Here is a 25189-nt window from a genome sequence, read left to right as displayed (position 1 = left end):
GGTCATCAGTCCCCCTGTGAGTTGTGCTGGATGCAATGCAGCATAGCAAGTAGCACCACTGGCGAGGGTGCTGCAAGTCCCAGTTCAATCCTAACCACCAGAAATTATTTATTATTTAGCATTTATCATTTCTGGAAGGTTCTCACAATTTTCTATGTTTGTGTATTCTGGATTATTTAGTATTTTTTATGAATAGCAGCACACACTGTCCAGAAGTTGAACTCTGTTCTCTTCTGTCATACATTAGTGTTTGTAATAAATGTGCTTTCAGTACTGAATATTGTATACTGAGGTGATAAAAGTCATGGCATGCCTCCTAATGTCATGTGGGTCCTCCTCCCAGCACAGTGCAGAAACTCAATGTGGCATGGATTTAACAAGTTGTTGGAACAGAAAATCGGTTCTTACCAACTGAAATCAGGATCCATCTGACCTGGCCACAGTTTTCTAGTCATCTAGTGTTCTGTATGGTCATGAGGCGTTGGTTGTCTGCTGCCGTAGGCCATTAACGCCAAAGTTTGCCGCACTGTCCTAACTGATAAATTCGTCGTATGTCCCACATTGATTTCCGCTGTTTTTTTTTTTTTTTTTTTTTTTTTTAAATGCAGTGTTGCTCATCTGATAGCACTGGCAGCTTTACACAAACTCCGCTGCTCTCAGTTGTTAAGTGAAAGCCATCAGCTACTGTGTTGTCCGAGTATGAGGTAATGCCAGAAATGTTGTATTCTTGGCATACTCTTGACACTGTGGATCTCAGAATATTGCATTCCCTAATGTTTTCTGAAATGGAATGTCCCATGCCTCTAACTACAACTACCATTCTAAATTCAAAGCCTGTTAATTCTCATTGTGTGGCCATATTTACACCAGAAATATCTTCAAATGAATCACCCGAGTACAAATGACAGCTCCACCAATGCAGTGTCCTTTTATACTTTGAGTACACGATCATACCACCATCTGTACATGTGCATATCACTAGCCTGTTGAATTTGTCATCTCAGTGTATTTTTTTGACAACCCTGCTTTTGGATTTGGATTTGATTCTGGTTATAATGAGACTATATTCTCGGCACTGTGTGGGTGATATTCTTCCAAAAGCCCAATGATGTACCTCCAGACACATAGATTCTACACATTAATCTGAACATTCATTTTGATCCACTGATTTTTAAGCCTTCTAAAGCACTGTTAGACACTGTTCCTGATACTACATTACCTAAGGCTTTCAAATCGGTATCCATTTCATCTTCTGTTACAGTAGCAGGCAGTCCTCAAAGTGCTCTTTCCAACTATCTGCTTTCAACTTTGATTTTAATAGTGGCATTCCTCTTTCGCTCATAGCTGTATCATCAATAAAATGGAAATATTCTCAAAATCTATCAGCTATCTGCCACTACTTTCTTACATTCTATGTACTATTCAACACACTGTTGCACTCAATAAAAATTTTAAAGTATCTTCACATTCTTTTGCTAAAAAAATTATAGTTATGGCATTTTTCTCACTGTTAAATAGTGATGCACCACTCACTTCTTCCTCCAGTTATGCCTTTTCCCTTTTTGTTCCTCATTCATGTCACATTAACTTCATTTTTACCTGCTCTCAATAACTTGTCTTCTATCAGTTCCACATGTCCCTGTTTCTCTTGTTCTCCCACATCTCCTCTCATATTCATTGCTGCTGTGGCCCACAGTATTCATTGCTGCTGTGGCCCACAGCTTTAATTTTCTTCCCTGAAAAATATCTCTGTTATTTTACTCTTCACAAACAAATAATATAAACTATTTTTTCTGCCATAGCTATTACTGTTTTTACAGTGTGAGATACCATACTTAATACAACACATATTGTAAAATCTGCCATAATGATTGTAAAGTAAGAAGAATGCCTACTTAGCTGTAATATTGCTGGGATAAAAAAATGTGTCTATGGAATCACAGTTTGTGATTTCACACTCAGTTTTGTTTCTCTTTTCATACGAGAACGAGGCTCTTGTGAGCCAAGATTAATATTTCAATGTAGTTAGTGAAAACAGAATGTGGATAATAAGAAATTTCTGAGCTATACGTCCAGAAAATCACAAATGAAAGGAATGCTGTCATTAAGGTGTAGTTTTTATAAAAACTTAAACTGAAAACATTACATAATTGTACAGCTAAAATACACAGTGTATACATCATAAGTGCACAAACAGAACCTGATAGCACACAAAGTAAAACAGGTCAGAAACCTAAGCAGGCATGAAAATGTAAGAGATCTGATTATTATTTTATATACCTCATTTGAACAGAAAGTGGAAGCAAATAAAAATTGTGGAATGTGTTGCCTGATTTACAAATCTATATAAAAGAACAACACTACAGTAGTTTAAAGCTTAAAGCTATTACACAATTACAAGGAAATTGTTTCTTTAAAAATGGAAACACTACTCTTGCTATACCATGAATTTAAAAGACAGAATTTACTGTATAAATGGTATAACAATACAAAAATACACTGTAAAAAATCTGCCATTGATTAAACATCTTTGCATCAAAGGCACAAATTTCAAATTATGTCCCCTGTCTCTCTCTCTCTCTCTCTCTCTCTCTCTCTCTCTCTCTCTCTCTTTCTCCCCCCCCCCCCCCCCTCACAATCCCTCAAAACACATAAAAACAAACACACACACACAAAAAATTAATGATACAGCAGTATAAGAAATTGTTTCAGCTGGTTGAACACCATATGACACAAATCTTTACGGAAAACATTGACCAGGTATGTTCTGAAAGCTGTAAGATGTCACTTGGTGTTGGAGTCATACAGAAGATTAATGGCATCTCACATTGCTTTTCTGTTTAAAAGTATATTAGGTTATATACATTATGTAAAAATAGTACCAAATTTTCCAGTAAAATACCTCTAAAACATTTCAATTAAAATGTTGTAAAAGTTGTACCATATAAATATCACGAGATTAGTGTAGCTTACAAGGAGCTATGAGATTCTTTCATTTCCTAACTTTGATTGCCATGCAAAAATCTGAGATAAAAATGCAGCACGAATTGCACTCTTCTCACCTGAATGTACCATCACATAAGTCTATGTCTATGTAATGAAGCAGCAATTCTAGATGTTGCTTTTGTTACGGTTTGGTACAAGACCCATAAAGCGAAAATATTTAAGCACAATTTTCTTCACTAAATCAACTTCATGTACTACTGGCACTGTAACTGGCAGTACTGCTGATGGAATTTCCATTGACACTGCGATTCGTGAGATATTCCTGGCTCAGTAACAGGGGTGTCACTTCACCTGGACCAGCCAGACCATTCCATGATGCGCTCGGGCTTAAGTTTGGTGGAGATGGTGTATAGGTAGGTAACGGCTGGGACCATGGCATCTGCAGTTGTTCTCTGGCTCCACCTGAAGACCACCGCCGATAGACGAGACTGTTGAATAATGCTTGGAGTGGATTTGCAACAGCCTACAAAAAAATCACCACCCTTTTATTGCAATATCAATCTACACACACACACACACACACACACACACACACACACACACACACATTCCTATTCTAAAAGCTCATTCAAAATATTTTTATTAAATTATATAATAAAGAATTTAAGAATAATTGTATGATAAACAGGATTAAAGTATTTTTCATTTAATTTTGTTTTATTCATCATTAAAATGAGTATACTGGAACTGGATTCACTGAGACCATTCACCACAATGCCATAGCTGCTTTTCGTTATTTACATCTCTTTCAAATCTGTGAAAACTAACATGGGTAAAACAAGTGTAACATTTAGCTTCTAAATCCATTTAGCTCAAGATCACTCCCCCTCCCCCGCTTCCAAATTCTTTAAAAGCCACTACTGAAAACATTTCTGTTTTGCTTTATCTACATGTGAAATTCATTGCGCTGTCCACCAAGTCCCTTGAACTCGGTACCTTCTTTCTAACTAGGTAAGTACCACAGCTCAATCAGCTCAAAAAGAATACAGAATATGGATGTTCCACTTTCTATCAAGGTTATTTATCTGTACAATTGATGTTTGAAAGTTAACAAATCTAAAGAGTACAGTAGCACAAGTTGCCGGAGAAACAATACCATGCAGCAGGCAATTAAAACTGAAAGTTTCACAAGAGTCAAAAATGAGGTATTATTTGGCAAAAAGCTAAATATCTGCTTGACAAAATATATGTTAATGCATGCAGTACTTAGGTATACATTAGGTGGAAAGTGGCTCAAAGTGACGTTACTAATAATGTTGTCTTTCACAATTCATGGATGCCAATTGAAATCATGTAGACGCAATTTTTTATTAGACTGATGTTTCTAGAGTAGCATATGCAAAAATAATTCAAAATAAAATCATTAGTTTCACTATGAATTCACAATTACAAAAATGTTGTGCATGTGTTATTTTGCCCAGTGGGGCAAAATGACACATCTTTTCTCTTGGTAGATTTATTCCTTTATTTTTTCTATTAAATTTTTAGCAAAAGCATAAATTATAGTAATAACATACATTATACATTAATTAAGTGTTAGAACAGTAATCTTAACAAAACAACAATGTCCATTAGTAAAATATACCAAAATTTATGGCAAATTATTTCCAGGAACTTAGAAACTTACAATGTAATTTCTAATAACTTTTTTATAAACAGACACACTGCATTTCAGCAATTGACACTGCATTTCAGCAATTGATAAGGTATGTGATGGAGTAGTAAAAAAGCAACAAAGTCCTGTGTCATTTTTCCCTCTTCAGCACAAGCATAATATTTGGCCATAAACTCAAAAACTAACAAACACACAATAAAAATATTTTTAAAGACTTAACTTTACATGATCTTCCCCTTGATAGTAAATCTTCCACAGAAACAATCAAAACCAGACAATTTTGAAAATATTCTAACAGAAATAACGGTTTTGTTGACTTTGAAAATAGTTCCCTACATCCCACCTCACCAAATGGAAGCAAGCAAATATTAATCATTTGTGGGAAAAATGCAGCCTGCACAAGCAACTAAGTAAATCAAAGACTATGATCTTAACAACTGTCAAATTTAGCAAAAAAAGTCACAATGTTATTTGAACTTCTATGTCATTTTGGGCCACTTTCCCCTATTATATTTTTAGAGAACAAAAATGCTACTGCAAAAATCAATATGACTTCTTCAAACAGAAATACTGTGAATTCAGCTCACTCTTCCTATCCATGACATTCAGAGTGCCAACAACATTGGCACACTGGTTGACATCATCTTCCTCGACTTCTGGAATGAACTGATACATTTCCATACTGCTGTTTAATGAAGAAAATATAAACTCACCGAGTATCAGATCAAATTAGTGATATGCAAACAGAAAAAAATTGACTGGTGTAATTCTGCTCAGCCACTCCGACTGGCAACATCATCTACATTCATTATACCTCATTTTTAAATTATTTTAATTATATAAAAGCTGTTAAATTCTTTAAAAAATTGCTTAATTTAATAAATTTAACTGTAAAATGTGAAGAAATGGTGGGTGATACAGTTTTTAAGTGTCATATTTGGATTTCCCACCCTAAAAAACATAATAATAAGGTATTTTCAGCAAAAAAGTTTTTCCATCATTGGCTTGTGTTATCAGCCAAGTCAAGGTGGCAATGTTTTCTACTTGTCATCTTCAGGCAAAGTGTCCTGATCACATCCAGTTTCTATAGCCACTGGACTGCAGGCTTCTCTGCCTGGTCTGTGATGGCTGCACCAGTCATGCACCTCCAGATTGCCAGGATACTGGAGAAAAACAACATTAAAACCATTTCCCACATATCAGCTAAAATCAAAAATATCCTTGACTCAATGAAAGACAAACTAGGACTTCTGACACCTGGAGTCTTCAGCATCAGTTGTGAATATTTTTGCCAGGCTTATTGGTGTATATTGCAGTACTGCTCAGTACTTGTGAGAAGCATTTGCATCGGCAAAACGGATATATCTTCAGTGGCAGAGTACAGTGTCAATAAAGGTCATACGTTTGACTTTGAACACTTGGTGCTGTGCAAATGGGTTCTGGGACTCAATCTTCAAAGAGGTGGTGGAGATATGGGGTCAGAATCAAACAGACAGGCAGGCAGCACTAGGATGCAACAACTGGACCCTCCAATGTGTCACAGGTCTCCACTCCCTCCCGTCCCCTCTCCTGTCCACAGTTCCCTCCCCATCACCATCTGAAGGTGTGCATCTGGCCCAGCTGTGGCAGATGAGGCAGGGGAGCCTATGGTCCAGAAGCTATAAAAATATAAACTGGACATAAACCTGAACTTCACTAAAAATGACAAGTAGGAAATTTGGCAAAACGTTGACTTAACCTGGCCGATTACCTGAGTAAACTTCATCATCAAAATTCACTGAGAAAGCCTGCGTTGCCACATTTAAGGAGACGTTGACCAGATGTTCTAGGGTGGACAACACATATTATCCTTGTTTCAAACCTCTGTGCAACAAACACTTTTATTTCCTCAATGACTCATTACCCCAGATATGAGTCTTAAGACATTAGTGAATGAAAATAGTACATCATCCAAAAGGGGCTAAAAAATTTGATGTTGTATAGCATTGGAGAACATACAATTGCATCTCAAGCTTGGTCAAAGAACTGCATATAGTATTTCAGTTAGTTTGTGTATTCATGCCACTAGGCCCTCCTCTGATGTTAAAGCACAAGTATATGCCAAATGTTCACAGTCCACACACAAAATCAAAAAGAGGCATTAACATCTGGTGACTGTAACAGTCAAGGGACAAATCAGCCTCCAAAAATCTACTGATCTGAATGTGCATAGGACAAAGCAATCATTTCTATATTAATTTGACAATAGAGCTCCTCTGCTATCATCAACCTTACTGCAGAGGTACATAACACTAACTATCCAGTTCCAGTGAAAACTGAAGATTATGTGACACTAATTAATAATCTGCAGATGTTGGTTGTACCATTCTTCATTTCTGTTTCTTGTTTTCATATTCAATTACTCAACCACAGTTTATCTTATTAGGAACAGGGTAATCAAAGTAAACTTGATGGCTCTATTTGAATTTTTTTTTACTGTATTGTACAAAGCTTTCTGCAATACACTAACTGGTTTCTGTCTTTTACACGTTTCATCATATAGTCTGGGTGCTCCCACAAATTTTCAGATATTTGTGCACGCACGCATACACATGCACGCTCAGAGAGAGAGAGAGAAGAGAGAGAGAGAGAGAGAGAGAGAGAAGAGACCCATCCTCAAATCATTCCTGAATTTTATAAGTATTATTAATGTTACTATTGTTATTGCTGTTATTTCTACTTACCATAGTGTACCAGATAACAACAATGACTGTTTCTGGAAGATTAAACCAAAGTGTCCAAAGAAGAACACCATTCACAATGTTGGGTAGCCAACAAAGATAAAATGCAAGAATAATGAAGCAATACTTAAGTTTTATTGCATCAACCAAGCTACGTTCTTTGCTTGTAAATTGGCTCAAGCTGCGTGCTATCACATTTTCAACATCTCTTGTTGTGCTAACATAGAGAATAGGATTAGCTATCATAACAACTGCCATTGGTGCATATGTTGCTATATAATTTGGCAGTATTCGCAATATTGTTGCTGTAAGGGATCCCAAATGATGACATCTGGAACAGAAATATAAATAAAACTTAATAACTAAAAGACTGCACAATGGTCAGTGTAAGAAATACAGAACTACAGATTTTATACAATAAGTTTTATTTATTTACTTGCACAACACCCAGGCAATCATCAAATCGATAATTTTTGTTAAGTGCCAGAAATATTGGTAATAAAACAATTATATACACAAACTAAGTGTTACATAAAACAACTGATGCATCCAATATCTACAGTTCATGTGCTACTGCTCCAAATTATCCTTAACACAAGCATTACTGCCAATTACAATGCTTTCAAGAAAGTTAAACAGTTTTCTTTCAAAACAGATTTTAATACTGTACTGAAATCATTCCATTACTGAGTCTGGCAGTTTGTTAAATCAAACCAAACCATTGATAAGTATCCTTAACTGTCATTTTGATTTTGTTCTTCATCTAAAGTACTTATATTTTGGTGGTTTTCAGTAAAATACAAGTAACAATGCAGAAGCATTGAGTCTTGTTAAACTTTAATGATAATCTGTTTGCCTTGAACCATCTACAGAAATTTTCAAATAATTCATTAACTGTCCTTTCAGTAAAGGACAGACATTACTTTTTATTCCTGTATTTAATCACCTGCAAAAAGGACAAAATTTGCATCTTCTGACAACACAAGAGGAAGATCATTTACATATATAATCTAAAACATCAGTTGCTAGGTATCATGATCTGATAGATCATCAACTATAAAATTTACACATTGGTTTTGCAATTTCACTGTGCCTATAAAAATTTTATCAATAGCAGAGCTGCTGGTTCCCATAACTCCTGTCGAAAATTGTACGAGGGGAATTAGATTATATGAATGGCACGGGATTCTTGTATAGCTCTAGAATAGGTATTCTCTAAAAAAATAAATTAAAATTCCCACTTACTATTACCACTTTCTGCTTCAAAGCCAATAAATTTAATAATTGATCAATATTGTGAAAAGGATAGTTGCTACTTACCGTTTAGTGGAGATGCTGAGTCACAAATCGGCACAACAAAAAGAATGTCACAAAATGAGCTTTTGGCAACACTGTCTTTGCCAAAAATAGATGGCATGCCTGTTGTCTCATTTTCGAGAAAGGCCTTGTTGGCTGAAAGCTCATTTTGTGACAGTCTTTTTGTTGTGCCTATCTGTGCCTCATCATCTTCGTTATACGGTGAATAGCAACTATCCTTTTCATAATAATGTTACATTCCATCCTGGATTTTCCATTGATAATTGATCAAGTTGTTTGATGAATATCTCAAGTTTACTTGTTGGAGCCCTGCTTATTGTGATTATTATTATCAGCTGTCCATGAATCACTACTTTGGCCGATTACTGTAAAAACTTTGAGTGTCAACGTTTTCATGTTAAACAATGGGAAGTTCAGGATGAAATGACAACAACATTATAAAAAAGAATAGATTGCTACTCACCACATAGAGGAGGTGTCCAGTCACAGACAGGCACAATAAATTGATAACCAACATTTAAGTTTTCGGACGCAAGCACAACTCACACACACATAGCCACTGTTTCTAGCCACTGTTGCCTCCTACTTCTGAAGATTGACTTTTTTGTGCCTGAAAGCCTAAATGTTAGCAGTGTTTTCTTTGTGTCTGTCTGTGACTCAACACCTTCTCTGTGCGGCCAGTAGTAATGTTTCCATATTTGTATTCCTTCTTAATGTACTCCTCCTCCTCCTCCTATCTCGATACTGACCCACAGTAACTGACTGCTGAACTATATGCATCCATATTCGGCTTTTGTATTAGAAATTTCAAATGATGCTCAAAAATACATATTAAATCTAAATTATCTGTAGGGTACAAATCATCTAAAAATACCGTATATTCACTGATTCATATTTTTTAACACCATAATATTTAGTGGAATAAGAATAATATGAAGATAACAGATTTCTATTCACCATGAAGAGGTGGTTATGGGAGACAGGCATAATGAAAAAGACCGCAAGATATTATACACTATCAGATAAAGTCCTTTACTGGATGCAGATAAAACACACACACACACACACACACACACACACACACACACACACACACACACACACATATATATATATATATATATATATATATATATATATATATATATATATATATATATATATATATATATATATATATATGTCTGCTTGTGTCTGTATGTGTGGATGGATATGTGTGTGTGTGCGAGTGTATACCTGTCCTTTTTCCCACTAAGGTAAGTCTTTCCGCTCCCAGGATTGGAATGACTCCTCCTTGCCCTCTCCCTTAAAACCCACATCCTTTCATCTTTCCCTCACCTTCCCTCTTTCCTGATGAGGCAACCGTTGGTTGCGAAAGCTAGAATTTTGTGTGTATGTTTGTGTTTGCTTGTGTGTCTATCGACCTGCCAGCGCTTTTGTTCGGTAAGTCACCTCATCTTTGTTTTTATATATAATTTTTCCCACGTGGAATGTTTCCCTCTATTTTTATATATATATATATAATATATATATATATATATATATATATATATATATATATATATGATGGATTAGGAGATGTGTGTGACAGGACTGGGGTAGGTGTTAGTGGAAGGATGTATGAGACAAACATTCCACGTGGGAAAAATATATCTAAAAAGAAAGATGATGAAACTTACCAAACAAAAGCGCTGGCAGGTCGACAGACACACAAACAAACACAAACATACACACAAAATTCTAGCTTTCGCAACCAATGGTTGCCTCGTCAGGAAAGAGGGAAGGAGAAGGAAAGACAAAAGGATATGGGTTTTAAGGGAGAGGGTAAGGAGTCATTCCAATCCCGGGAGCGGAAAGACTTACCTTAGGGGGAAAAAAGGACAGGTATACACTCGCACACACACACATATCCATCCACACATACACAGACACAAGCAGACATTTGTAAAGGCAAAGAGTTTGGGCAGAGATGTCAGTCGGGGCGGATGTACAGAGGCAAAGATGAAGTTGAAAGACAGGTGAGGTATGAGCGGCGGCAAATTGAAATTAGAAATTAGCGGAGATTGAGGCCTGGCGGATAGCGAGAAGAAAGGATATGCTGAAGGGCAAGTTCCCATCTCCGGAGTTCTGACAGGTTGGTGTTAGTGGGAAGTATCCAGATAACCCGGACGGTGTAACACTGTGCCAAGATGTGCTGGCCGTGCACCAAGGCATGTTCAGCCACAGGGTGATCCTCATTACCAACAAACACTGTCTGCCTGTGTCCATTCATGCGAATGGACAGTTTGTTGCTGGTCATTCCCACATAGAACGCTTCACAGTGTAGGCAGGTCAGTTGGTAAATCACGTGGGTGCTTTCACACGTGGCTCTGCCTTTGATCGTGTACACCTTCCGGGTTACAGGACTGGAATAGGTGGTGGTGGGAGGGTGCATGGGACAGGTTTTACACCGGGGGCGGTTACAGGGGTAGGAGCCAGAGGGTAGGGAAGGTGGTTTGGGGATTTCATAGGGATGAACTAAGTGGTTGCGAAGGTTAGGTGGACGGCGGAAAGACACTCTTGGTGGAGTGGGGAGGATTTCATGAAGGATGGCTCTCATTTCAGGGCAGGATTTGAGGAAGTCGTATCCCTGCTGGAGAGCCACATTCAGAATCTGATCCAGTCCCGGAAAGTATCCTCTCATTGCACACAAACCCAGTCTCTCCCATCTACTCAATCTCCCACTTCCAGCTCCACTCCCTCCAAAACCTCAAAATTCCAATCAACGCAATCTGGAACCACAACACCCCAATTCAGTAGTTAACCTTTCCTCCAAACCTCTCTCCCAATCCGAAACCTCTGTCCTATCCAAAGGCCTCACCTTCAGCCCCACTCCCAGATTTAACCAAACAGCCCTCGTCAAAGATTTACTGTCCTACACCCGTACTCTCTGCTGGAAATATCACTTTGCCACGAAGAAAAATGATCCTAATCCTACTCCTAATGATCCAACTCCCCAAGACACTATCCAAATTGACCCATGCCTGGAACAGTTCCGTCCTCCGTCACAGCGGGACCCACCTCCTCTTCCTCAAAATCACCCTCTCCTAACCTTCCAGGAATTTCTGACTTCCAGCCTTGCCTCTCAATCCTTCTTAAAAAACCTTAATCCTACTCCCAACATCACCACTGCTGAAGCCCAGGCTATCCGTGATCTGAAGGCTGACCGATCCATCGTCATTCTTCCGGCGGACAAGGGTTCCACAACTGCGGTACTTGATCGTCGGGAGTATGTGGCTGAGGGACTGCGTCAGCTTTCAGACAACACTACTTACAAAGTTTGCCCAGGCAATCCCATTCCTGATGTCCAGGCGGAGCTTCAAGGAATCCTCAGAACCTTAGGCCCCCTACAAAACCTTTCACCCGACTCCATCAACCTCCTGACCCCACCAACACCCCGCACCCCTACCTTCTGCCTTCTTCCCAAAATTCACAAACCCAATCATCCCGGCCGTCCCATTGTAGCTGGTTACCAAGCCCCCACCGAACGCATCTCTGCCTACGTAGATCAACACCTTCAACCCATTACATGCAGTCTCCCATCCTTCATCAAAGACACCAACCACTTTCTCAAACGCCTGGAATCCCTACCCAGTCTGTTACCCCCGGAAACCATCCTTGTAACCATTGATGCCACTTCCTTATACACAAATATTCCGCATGTCCAGGGCCTCGCTGCGATGGAGCACTTCCTTTCACGCCGATCACCTGCCGCCCTACCTAAAACCTCTTTCCTCATTACCTTAGCCAGCTTCATCCTGACCCACAACTTCTTCACTTTTGAAGGCCAGACATACCAACAATTAAAGGGAACAGCCATGGGTACCAGGATGGCCCCCTCGTATGCCAACCTATTCATGGGTCGCTTAGAGGAAGCCTTCCTGGTTACCCAGGCCTGCCAACCCGAAGTTTGGTACAGATTTATTGATGACATTTTCGTGATCTGGACTCACAGTGAAGAAGAACTCCAGAATTTCCTCTCCAACCTCAACTCCTTTGGTTCCATCAGATTCACCTGGTCCTACTCCAAATCCCATGCCACTTTCCTTGACGTTGACCTCCACCTGTCCAATGGCCAGCTTCACACGTCCGTCCACATTAAACCCACCAACAAGCAACAGTACCTCCATTATGACAGCTGCCACCCATTCCACATCAAACGGTCCCTTCCCTACAGCCTAGGTCTTCGTGGCAAACGAATCTGCTCCAGTCCGCAAATCCTTGAACCATTACACCAACAACCTAAAAACAGCTTTTGCATCCCGTAACTACCCTCCCGACCTGGTACAGAAGCAAATAACCAGAGCCACATCCTCATCTCCTCAAACCCGGAACCTTCCACAGAAGAACCCCAAAAGTGCCCCACTTGTGACAGGATACTTTCCGGGACTGGATCAGATTCTGAATGTGGCTCTCCAGCAGGGATACGACTTCCTCAAATCCTGCCCTGAAATGAGATCCATCCTTCATGAAATCCTCCCCACTCCACCAAGAGTGTCTTCCCGCCGTCCACCTAACCTTCGCAACCTCTTAGTTCATCCCTATGAAATCCCCAAACCACCTTCCCTACCCTCTGGCTCCTACCCCTGTAACCGCCCCCGGTGTAAAACCTGTCCCATGCACCCTCCCACCACCACCTATTCCAGTCCTGTAACCCGGAAGGTGTACACGATCAAAGGCAGAGCCACGTGTGAAAGCACCCACGTGATTTACCAACTGACCTGCCTACACTGTGAAGCGTTCTATGTGGGAATGACCAGCAACAAACTGTCCATTCGCATGAATGGACACAGGCAGACAGTGTTTGTTGGTAATGAGGATCACCCTGTGGCTGAACATGCCTTGGTGCACGGCCAGCACATCTTGGCACAGTGTTACACCGTCCGGGTTATCTGGATACTTCCCACTAACACCAACCTGTCAGAACTCCGGAGATGGGAACTTGCCCTTCAGCATATCCTTTCTTCTCGCTATCCGCCAGGCCTCAATCTCCGCTAATTTCTAATTTCAATTTGCCGCCGCTCATACCTCACCTGTCTTTCAACTTCATCTTTGCCTCTGTACATCCGCCCCGACTGACATCTCTGCCCAAACTCTTTGCCTTTACAAATGTCTGCTTGTGTCTGTGTATGTGTATGTGTGGATGGATATGTGTGTGTGTGCGAGTGTATACCTGTCCTTTTTTCCCCCTAAGGTAAGTCTTTCCGCTCCCGGGATTGGAATGACTCCTTACCCTCTCCCTTAAAACCCATATCCTTTTGTCTTTCCTTCTCCTTCCCTCTTTCCTGACGAGGCAACCATTGGTTGCGAAAGCTAGAATTTTGTGTGTATGTTTGTGTTTGTTTGTGTGTCTGTCGACCTGCCAGCGCTTTTGTTTGGTAAGTTTCATCATCTTTCTTTTTAGATATATTTTTCCCACGTGGAATGTTTCCCTCTATTATATATATATATATATATATATATATATATATATAGGCCAATGTTGTCTCAGATGCCAACTCCCGACTGTGACTGCATCTGAGGTGAACAGTGATCTAAGAAAGTGACAGATAGCAGAGTAGAGGTGGGGTAAGATGCTAGTGCTGCCTGCGGGAATGTCAGGATGCAGGGGAGGCAGGAGGGGGAGGGGGGCCGGGCACGTTAGTAGGTTGCTAGGTACAGCATCGGGAGGCTGTGCTGGAGATGACATGAATGGAGGGGGATAGCAAACAAGAGTAGAGAGAAGAGGAAGGGACTATGCAGGTGTGATTATAGGATAGAAGGCATGTTAAGGCTGGCATGGTAGCAGGGAAGGGGATTGACATGTGCAACACAGGGACTAGCGAAGGATGAGGTTGGGGGGAGGGGATGGGAATTGTGAGAATGAAGGGTATGTTACAGTGAGAGTTCTACTTAGTGCATTTTAGAATAGCTGATGTTGGTGTGAACAATGCATACGACAAAGTCCATGAAGCAATCGTTGAAGTCAAGCATGTTGTGTTGGACAGCAAGGTCAACAAATGGGTGGTCCATCTGTCTCTTAGTCAGAGTTTGGTGGTGGTCATTCATGCAGACAGAATGTGTTTATGGTCAGGTCCATACAGAATGTGACACAGTGGTTACAATTACGAAGGTAGATCACATGGCTGCTTTTGTAGTTTGCCCTGCCTTTGATGGATTAGGAGATGTGTGTGACAGGACTGGGGTAGGTGTTAGTGGAAGGATGTATGAGACAGGTCTTGCATTTAGATCTATTGCAGGGATATGATACATGGGGTAAGGGTTTGGAAGCAGGGATGGACGAGGATATTGTATAGGCTTGGTGTGCTGCAAAATACCACTGTGGGTGGGCTGGGAAGGATTGTGGGGGGGGGGGGGGGGGCACTTCTCATATCAGGGCATGACTGAAACCCTGGTAGAGAATGTGATTCAGCTGTACCAGCCCTGGCCTGGATAGTACTGTGACTCGTTGCGGAGGGGGCGGGGGGGGGGGGGGGGGGGCAGGGTGCTCCTTTGTGCCCTGTCTGTGTGTACATGGGAAATGGAAGATAAAGCACAGAGATCTGTTTCCATACAATGTGGGGACGGTAATTTCAGACTGTGAAGTCCTCAGTGTGACCCTTGGAATATTTGGTGAAGGAATGCTTGCCTCTACAGGTGCAACAACCTTGGATGACTAGGCTGTATGGAAGAGACATCTTGGTGTGGAATGGTTGGCAACTATCAAAGAGGAGATATTGTTGCTGGTTGGTAGGATGGATGTGCATTGAAGGGAGCATAGAAATCAAGGAAGGTGACTTGTTGGACTAAGGAGGATCAGGTGAAGAGAATGGGAGAGGAAGTGGGAGGCTCTGAGGGAATGTGGATAGGGTGTTCTTGTCATCAGTCCACATCATGAAGATTGTGAGGGTTCATTTATATTTTCTACAGACCCCCAACTTGTTAAATAATCTTCTTATCTGTATAATTCTTATCTGTAGAATAACTTATTTTTACTAAAACAAGAATGTGGCAGCTCTGATCTTTTAAGGGTTTTATTGCATCTTTAAATAAAACACATATTAGATGGTAAGTATCTTTATACAGGAGACCTTGGGGGTTCCGAATAATAAGTATTTTCTTCACTACATACATATATACATCAAACAATAGAAAATCCAGGATGGAATGTAACAATAAAAATGGAAGTTGCTATTCACCATATAGCAGAGATGCAGAGTCGCAGATAGGCACAACAAAAAGACTGCCACAAATAAGCTTTCGGCCAACAAGCCCTTCATCAAAAATAGACCACACACACACACACACACACACACACACACACACACACACACACACAAATGCAACTCACACACACGTGACTGCAATTTCTTGCAACTGAAGCCACACTGCGAGCAGCAGCACCAGTGGATGACGGGAGTGGCGAGGTAAGGAGGTGGGGGTATGGAGAAGGCTGGGCTGGGGTGGGTAGGGGGAGGGATAGTAGGGTATGGTGGGAGACCGTGAAGTGATGCTGGGGAGCATGCAGGGAGGAGTTGGAGAGAGGGTAGGGCAGCTATGTGCAGTCAGAAGGTTAGACATACAGCAGGGCAGAAGTGGGGTAGCGGAATAGGAGAGAAGTAAAAAGACTGGGTGCTATGGTGGAATGAGGACTGCATAGAACTGGAATGGGAACAGGGAAGGGGATGGATGGGTAACGACAGTGACTAATGGAGGTTGAGGCCAGGAGGGTTATGTGAATGCAGGATATATTGCAGGGACAGTTCCCATTTGTGCAATCCGGAAAAGCTGGTGTTGGTGGAAAGGATCCACTGTGAAGCAGTCATTGAAATGAAGGATGTCATGTTGGGCAGCACGCTATGCAACACAGGATCTACAGTTTGATGGTGGTCATTCATGTGAACAGATAGCTTGGTGGTTGCCATGCCCACACAGAATGCAGCACAGTGGTTGCAGCTTAGCTGGCAGGACTCTGCCAGCTGTCAAATACATCCACCTAGAAACCTTGCCACAATGACCCCATTCCAGAAATCCAGCAGGATCTCCAATCACTCCTCAGATCCCTAAAGGACCATCACCGGATTCCATCCCTCTGCTCACCCCTACCACTCCCCGCAGACCTACCTTCTACATGCTTTTTAAAGTCCATAAACCCAACCACCTGGGATGCCCCTTTGTGGCCAGTTACTCTGTTCCCACTGAGAGAGTATCCCTGCTCATCACCTTTACACTGACATCCCTAATGCCCACTGCTTTACCGCTGTTGAACACTAACTTTCCCAATGCCCAGTACGATTCCAAAGCAATGACCTCCTTCCTAGTCGCCATGACCAACTATGTCCTCACCCGCAATTACTTCTCCTTCGAAGGCATTACCCACAAACAAACTCAAGGTACAGCTATGGGCACCCACATGGCACCCTTTTCATGGGTTATCTAAGAGGAATCCTTCCTAAACACCCAGAATCTTAAACCTCTCACCTGGTTCTGATGACATCTTTGTGATCTGGATTGAGGGTGAGGACATCCTATCTACATTCCTCCAGAACCTCAAGAGCTTCTCCCCCATTTGCTTCACCTGGTCATATTCAACCCAACAAGCCCCTTTCTAGATGTTGACCTCCACCTCCAAGATGGCTACATCAGTACCTCTGTCCATATCACACCTACTAACCACCACTACCACTACAACTACCACTACCACCTACTACCACCACTTCGACAGCTGCCACCTCTTCCATACCAAGAAGTCCCTTCCATACACACTAGCCACCCTTGTGCGTCACATCTGCATCTTTTACAAAAACAAATCTCCTGTGCCCTGTCATTCCACTCTCCCATCACCTCCCAAAGTCTCACTGTCCGGCCACAAATAAGCATTCCCCCCCCCGTAACTCAGTACCACCCACGACTGGAGGAACTGAACTAATTTCTTCGCCACGGTTTCAACTCTCTCTCATCGTGCCATGAAATGAGAAATGTCCTACCCTATCCCATCAATGGCAGGGCTACCTGTGAAACTTGTCATGCGACCTACAAGCTAAGCTCAACCACTGTGCTGCATTCTATGTGGGCATGACAACGAACAAGCTGTCTGTCCACATGAATGGCCACCGACAAACTGTAGCCAAGACACAAGTGGACCACCCAGTTGCAGAGAACGCTGCCCAACGTGACATCCTTCATTTCAATGACTGCTTCACAGCCTGTTCCATATGGATCTTTCCCACCAACACTAGCTTTTCTGAACTGCACAGGTGGGAACTTCTCCTGCAATATATCTTACCTTCTCATAACCCTCCTGGCCTCAACCTTTGTTAGTCATTGTCCTCACCCATCCAGCCCCTTCCCTGTTCCCACTCCAGCACTACACAACCCTCATTCCACTATTGCATCCAGTCTTTTTACTTCTCTCCTTTTCCGCTACCCCCCCCCCCCCCCCCAACCCATCCCTGTGGGCTCCCCAGCAGCACTGCACTGTCCACCACCCCTACCATACTATCCCTCCCCCTTGCCACCTCAGCCACCTCCTCACCCCCACGCAGTCACCACTCCCATCATGCACTGGTGCTGCTGCTCGGAGTGTGGCTTCTGTTGCCAGAGACTGCAGTCATGTGTGTGTGAGTTGCATTTGTGTGTGTGTGTGTGTGTGTGTGTGTGTGTGTGTGTGTGTGTGTGTGTGTGTGTGTGTTCACCTATTTTCAACGAAGGCCTTGCCGACCAGCTTATTTGTGAGTCTTTTTGTTGTGCCTATCTGCAACTCAGCATCTCCACCATATGATGAGTTGCAACTTTCCTTTCATAGTATTGATACATATATACATTATTGATATAAACTTCTGGTCATTGGTATTTCTTGACAGCGTGGCTGGTGCAGAAGACTCTCTGCCGCCTTTTGACTACTTTGCCCGTCAAGACTCCAGGTATGTCTTCAATTCTCCTGGAACAGCATGTAGACTAGCTGGAATACCTCATGCAAATAATACAATATGCTAAACAGGATGTGACACCTAATAAATCTTCTTACATAATAATAAAAACTTTATATTCTGAACAATTATTCTGGATAGCAAAAATGCATATAATTCTACTAATAAAGCTTGTTCATTTACGTCCAAAATAAGTATGAGAATTTGCTTTCACTCAATCACATTATTTATTTCCAAACTTTGGCTACAAAATATCTGGAAAATCTGATACACTCACAAGATGACATCAGCGAATCTTAACCAGTGAAGGACTTGGGATCCTCGGTGGTTAGGAAAGACTCCTGTAGATGGTCCATGAACAGGTTGGTGTCAGATGATTTGTCTTTGCTTGACACTGTGCCAGTCTCAGATCTTACAAAAGCTGATTTTGTATGGGGATTTCAATATAAGCTTCCTGACTGATTCTCCTAAGAAACAAATTTTAATGGAATTACTTGAATCTTACAACCTGGTACAGAGAGTATACTTTCCAACTAGGGTTCATTTCTGAAAGGAACAAAATGCAAGCAGGCACGAAGTACTAATAAACAATCAATTTAGGTAACTAACAGCATTAGAATATCTTGCAGGAGGAAATGGAAGCTGTATCATAATATAAAGGACAGTCAAAGTCTGGTAATAAAATTTCACTGCAGACAATATAATGAAGTGCTGAGGTTAAAACAGTCTATTGCACTAAGAGACTCAGTAACTCTCAGAACAAAATTAATAATGTACAGTCAACTGTGAAAGAAGTATCAGGGGAGAATTTGGATGCTCAACATTGTATACCTCTACATGAGAATCAAACTGTTAGTGATCCACCAGCGCTGTGCAAAATATTTAACAGTCACTTCTTGTCAGTCGTCAGCAAGAGGCACCAAAATTTTTATTGAAAGAAACAAATATTCAGAACTCTTGAAAGCTCCTGTTTCGGGACAACTACATCACATGCAGATACATGAATCATGCAAAGATGAAACTCAATCAATTATTCCATTGTTAAAGAGTAAAGATTCCCGTGGGTATGATGAAATTTCAAGTAGTAAAGGGCATACTTTCAATTATTTATTACACGAACTAAACATTGTACAATTGTCATACATATTGCATTTTGAAGAGAAACTCTGAAAGTTTGTAATAATAATAATAATAATAATAATAATAATAAACGATATGCAAACCATGAGTGACCCGGCAGATGTCAATACAGTAATCAAATTATCACCATACCCGTCCCAGCATGGCATCGTTGACTGTGGCAGTTGCTTACGTGGTAGAGACGGTACATTCACCAGATCTTTAATGGGTCCTCACAGAAAAAAGTCAGTGGTAAATGGCCTTTCTTGTTGGTGGCTTCTTACTGTACTTGGTTCTAAACATCCATTGAACAGTGGTAGAACACTTGTTTTTGTCAAACTCCAACACACAGAAAGCTCGCTCCGCAACTGAACTCGCCATATTTGTGACTAGCGCTGACTATCGGCAAATTACCAAGCTACGCTGTGGGTATACATGTGAAAAAAAAAAAAAAAAATAAAAATAAAAATAAAAAAATAAAAAATCTGGGTTTCTCTTCAAAACGTAATATGTACGATATCTGTACGATGTTTGGTTCTTGTGCAATAAATAATTGAAAGTGTTTCCGGACTTCATGTACACCCTGCATTATGAAGGTTAGTGCATCATACATTTGTTCTGTACTGTCATTTGTGCATTGTCTTTCTGCAGTGTGGTTGGTTTCCTGACAGGATGAAATACTCATTAGTGAAACCATTTTATGGAAAGCATTTGGGAAAGAATGTAGACGATTATTGGCTAATTTATTTGCTACCAGTGCTTTCAAACATATTTAAGACAGCCATGTATAGGAGGGTAATGGTACATCTCAGAAGACATGACTTGTTGCCAGACTCATAAAAAAAAACTTTGGTCTCCTGGTATGGGTATCAATAGAAAACACAGCTTTTTATTTTGTGTGGGATGCTTTATCAGAGCTAATTGATAGGTTGAGGACAGTAGGTATTTTCTTTGATTTAACAAAAGTATTTGACTGTGTGGTCCATGCAATACTTCTACACAAGTTAAACTATTATGGGATTATGGAAAAAGTTAAACAATGGGCACTTCACATTTGGAAAGTAGAAAGCAGAAAATCAATGTCCATCGTCAACAAACAGGGAAGAAGTTTGAATGTGATTGGGGTCATGTTAAGTGGGGGTTGCTATAGGATTCAGTCCTGGGTACAGTGCTTTCCCTGATACATATCAATGTCAAGCCACTAAATATGACAGATGACTTAAAAATATTACTCTTTGCAGATGACACAAGTGTTTTAGTGTAACCAGTATCATCAGCCCATGGCTTTCAGAGAATAGACTAACGGCTGACAGCAACAAAATGTAATACAAACAGGTTCTGACATGGAACTCCTTAAAAGTGAATTCTACTGCCTCAACCTGGTCAAGCAGTCAGTGAAGTCAACCACTTTAAATTCTTAGGACTGAGGGTAGATAGAAGGCTTTCTTGGAAATACTTGATTCAAGATCTTGTGCAGTAATTAATTGCTGCTACCTTCATTAAAAGAATATCTATGAGATTTTATCTGGCAGACTGGTCTTATGTGAATAGATAAAATCAAAAAATGAATAAAAAATCGAAACACACCTGTTCAAAGTTTAAAAACATAACGACTTCTTGACATCAACAGTTATGAAAAAGCTGTTTCATAATGCATGGACAACACCTGAATCAATCTGGTAAAAAGATACTCGCATCAAATATGAACAAAGCTGTTGACTAAATATATTAAGGAACGTAGTAAATGCAGCCAAAAAGCTACAGAATGATAACTACCTCAAATTGTCACCAAATAAGAGCAAAAGCATGTGGCAACTTCTTAATATGAATACTAATAGAGGAAAACAGCTACAAAGTGATATTAGCTTAAAAATAAATGGAAAATTAGTCTCCAGTGGGAAAGAAACAGCAGAGGAATTCAACAACTACTTTACAGAAACAGTAGAAAACCTGGCTAACCATCTTAAAAATAGCTGTCCCTTACAACTAGAACCAAACTTATGCTCTGAGACACTATTTTTAAGGCCTACATCTGAAATTGAAATAGAAAAGACACTTCCTAGCAAAATTAAAAAAAAAAAAAAAAAAAAAAATCTGCTGGACAAGATCAAATCCCATGCTTCCTCCTTCATAATTGCAGTAACTTTATCAGTAAACCCCTAGCCCACATAATAAACTTCTCATTCCTGAATGGTACATTTCCTGGTATGCTCAAAATTGCAAAAATTATACCTGTCCACAAAAAAGGAAGCAAAGAGGATCCTATTAATTATCGACCCATTGCACTGCTTTCAACTTTTAGTAAAGTATTTGAATATATAATGGTCACCAGAATCATGTCCTTTCTAGACAAAAAAAATATCCTGTCACCTGCTCAGCTCAGCTTCCGAAGTAAGAAAGCTACAACTGATGCAATACAAGAATTTCTAGATCATGCACTGGAGCTTGTGGACAAAGAACTCCCAGTCATAGGTATCTTCCTAGATCTAACAAAGGCATTCGACATGGTTAATCATAGTATACTTCTGCAAAAGATGCATTCCTATGGAATAAGAGGAAATGCCTATGACTGGTTTAAAAGCTATCTGGAAGATCGACAGCAGTATGTCGAATTAAATGAAACTAAGCTCTCAGGTACAGCTAGCACTGTACATTCCTCCATACATACCATAAAGCAAGGCATTCCCCAAGGCTCCGTCCTGGGCCCCTTGCTGTTCTTACTTTACATAAATGACCTTCCTCACAGCCTACCAAACACAAAAACCCTTTTATTTGCTGACGACACCTCTATACTCATGTCTGTGCCCGAACAAATTCTCCAATCTAATATAGATAGGACCACAGATCAAATAAGTCGATGGCTTCAAAGTAACAGGCTGCTGCTTAATGCAAAAAAGACAATTGGAATAACCTTTCACACTGCCCAAAACAGAAATCTATTACTACCAACTATATCACTGGAAAAAAATAATGTTAAACTTGAAAATGAAATAAAATTTTTGGGGGTCACTATTACTGATATGCTTACATGGAAAAGGCACATTGACGTTACCAGCACAAAACTTAGAAAGTATGCTTCATGATTAGATCAATAAGGAACGTCACTAACACAAGTACCCTAACCACAATGTACCATGCACTCTTTCACTCTGCACCTAACTACGGAATCATCATCTGGGGCCAAAATTCTGAATCAATTAAGATATTCAAACTGCAAAAGAAGATAGTCAGAACAATTATGTCAAAAAAACAAAGAGACACTAGTAAACCATTATTTAAGAAACTAAATATTTTGCCCCTCCCATGCCAATACATACTAGAATTATTATTCTTTACCAAAAAAAGTATCAACAAAATTAGCAAAAATATGGATTACCACGATTATGACACAAGATCAAAAACCTCTCTAAGAATACTTCCCCACTCAACAAAACTGTACAGTGATGGTGTCAAGTGCATGGGAATAAAATTATATAATCATCTTCCAACTTTTATACAAGAAATCCAAGAAATAAATAAATTCAAACAGACAGCGAAATCTCTTTTAATAAAAGACTGCTTTTATACCATCCAGGAATATTTGGAATCAAAATTGTCTTAGTGCATCATAATGTATCAAAGCTGAATGTTGTTAAGTCAATTTTGTCACATCATGAACAATTCTCTGTAAAGCTGTAACTTTAAGTAACATAATTTTGTAGGTAATGTAAAATAATCATTCTTCTGTGTTCTTGTTTACTATTTTAGACTCCTGTAAACTCTATATTTGTATTGACTTATCCCATATCAGTTGTACAAGCCATTGTACTGATTTGATCTATGGGACAAATCATAAATAAATAAATGTGAAAGCAGCTGCAAAAACAAACAAGTGATCACTTCAAATGCTCACAGAAACTGAAGCTTCTGAAACACTAACAATCCAAAAGAAGTGTTCAATACACAGGTGGGAGCTTCTTTATCTCGTAATCATAATGATCAGTGATCTTTGTGGTACACAAATCCTATTAGAAGGAATTAAACAGTCAGTAAATGTAATATGTGTAAATGAACATTGGTATAAAACTGAAAATATCAGTATCCTCAGTGAACTTAAGGGCTACAAACTGTTACGAGATTTGTAGAGGTAAGGGGCATTGAAGCTCTTGCATACTAGTTCATTCCTCAGTACACTATGAAATTATTGAAAGCTGTTATACAGAACTTATAATGCATTATTCATTAGTATATATCACATCCCTGGGTACCATATAAGCTCTATATTCTTATACAAATTTGAAACATTGTTAAAAATTGAAAAACAGCGTAAGAAACTAGTTATAAGTACTGAATTAAACCTAGCTGTAAGAATTGATGACAAATCTGCTTCACATTTAAGGAAACTGATAGCCACAAATGGGCCAAATCTCAATTTTGATGAATGCACAAGAGTTATTTCAACTGCTTTAACATTTATCGATAATATTGTAAGGTATTAGGCTATGCAGCACTATTTGTATCACATTCAAAATTAAATTGCAGCTGCACACCAAAGGTGTAGAAACTTCTGTCAAGAAAGTAAGGAAGTATTTTTTTAAAAAACTAAGCCTTATTTTGTGGCTAGTCATCAAACACATTTCAATAAATGACAACTGCAATAACTTTTTAACTGATTACAAGATCATGTTTAACAAAAGGAATTAAAGGGTGTAGCATTAACAAAGGGAAACTGCATATGGATGTAAAAGTTAATTGAAATCCTAGATTTCTTAAATATGTAAGCACACACATAAAAATTTGATAATATAGTTAAAATAGTAAAGTGTACTGCAAACCATAATTTCATGTCAAATACCAAAAACAAACAAATCAAAATCTGTTTGGTCTGTTATAAGAAGTGAAGTTGGCAGTGCAATGGAGAGAAAATGACCCTCTAAACTAACGAAAAATGGTAGAGCTGTTATAGATCTCAGTGCCATATGCGAATCTTTTAATGACTTCTTCATTAAGTGTAGTAAAATTTGTGACTGCTCACCACGAAGTACAGATCCCAGTATGACAGACAGAAATTGCTCAGGTTTTACATTTGCCCATGTTTCAAGCTCTGATGTTACAAAAATCATAATGTCCCTAGAAAATTTAAACTCAATGGGTTGGGATGAGATTCCCACACTAGAATAACAAAAATAATCTGTTACAATATTGCATACCCAGTCTCCCTCATAATCAAGCAGTCTTTTGAAGAGGGATGTTTTCCAGATTGATTAAAATATGCTGGAGTTTGGCCAATTAAAAAAAAAGGGCATACAATGTGAAATCAAGAACTAGGACAAAGGTTTTCAAAAATATTAGAAAAAACTGCATGTGATCAGACAGAAAATTATAATCCATCCCACAACAATATTTTATACCATCAGAATGATTAATGGAAAATCTCATATAAGATGTGAAACAAATACTAACAAAGAGATAGAGGGGCTGGCCAG

General features: G+C 39.7%; 1 protein-coding gene across 1 annotated transcript in view; it reads right to left on the bottom strand.

Moving 5' to 3' along the window:
- Positions 1-2104: 2104 nt before the first annotated feature.
- Positions 2105-25189, bottom strand: part of LOC124795780 (G-protein coupled receptor 143-like) — a 161733-nt gene continuing 138648 nt past the window's right edge. The window contains exons 5-6 of the mRNA XM_047259865.1: positions 7345-7672; positions 2105-3469 (exon numbers count right to left, since the gene is read on the bottom strand). Of these exons, the coding sequence (XP_047115821.1) occupies positions 3194-3469; positions 7345-7672 (604 nt within the window). The 3' untranslated portion in view covers positions 2105-3193. The remainder of the gene's footprint in view (positions 3470-7344; positions 7673-25189) is intronic.

The sequence above is a fragment of the Schistocerca piceifrons genome, chromosome 1 (assembly GCF_021461385.2).
Source record: "Schistocerca piceifrons isolate TAMUIC-IGC-003096 chromosome 1, iqSchPice1.1, whole genome shotgun sequence".
Lineage (NCBI taxonomy): Eukaryota > Metazoa > Arthropoda > Insecta > Orthoptera > Acrididae > Schistocerca > Schistocerca piceifrons.
Note: the sequence above shows the minus strand (reverse complement) of the source record. Positions and strands in the feature narration are given on the sequence as shown.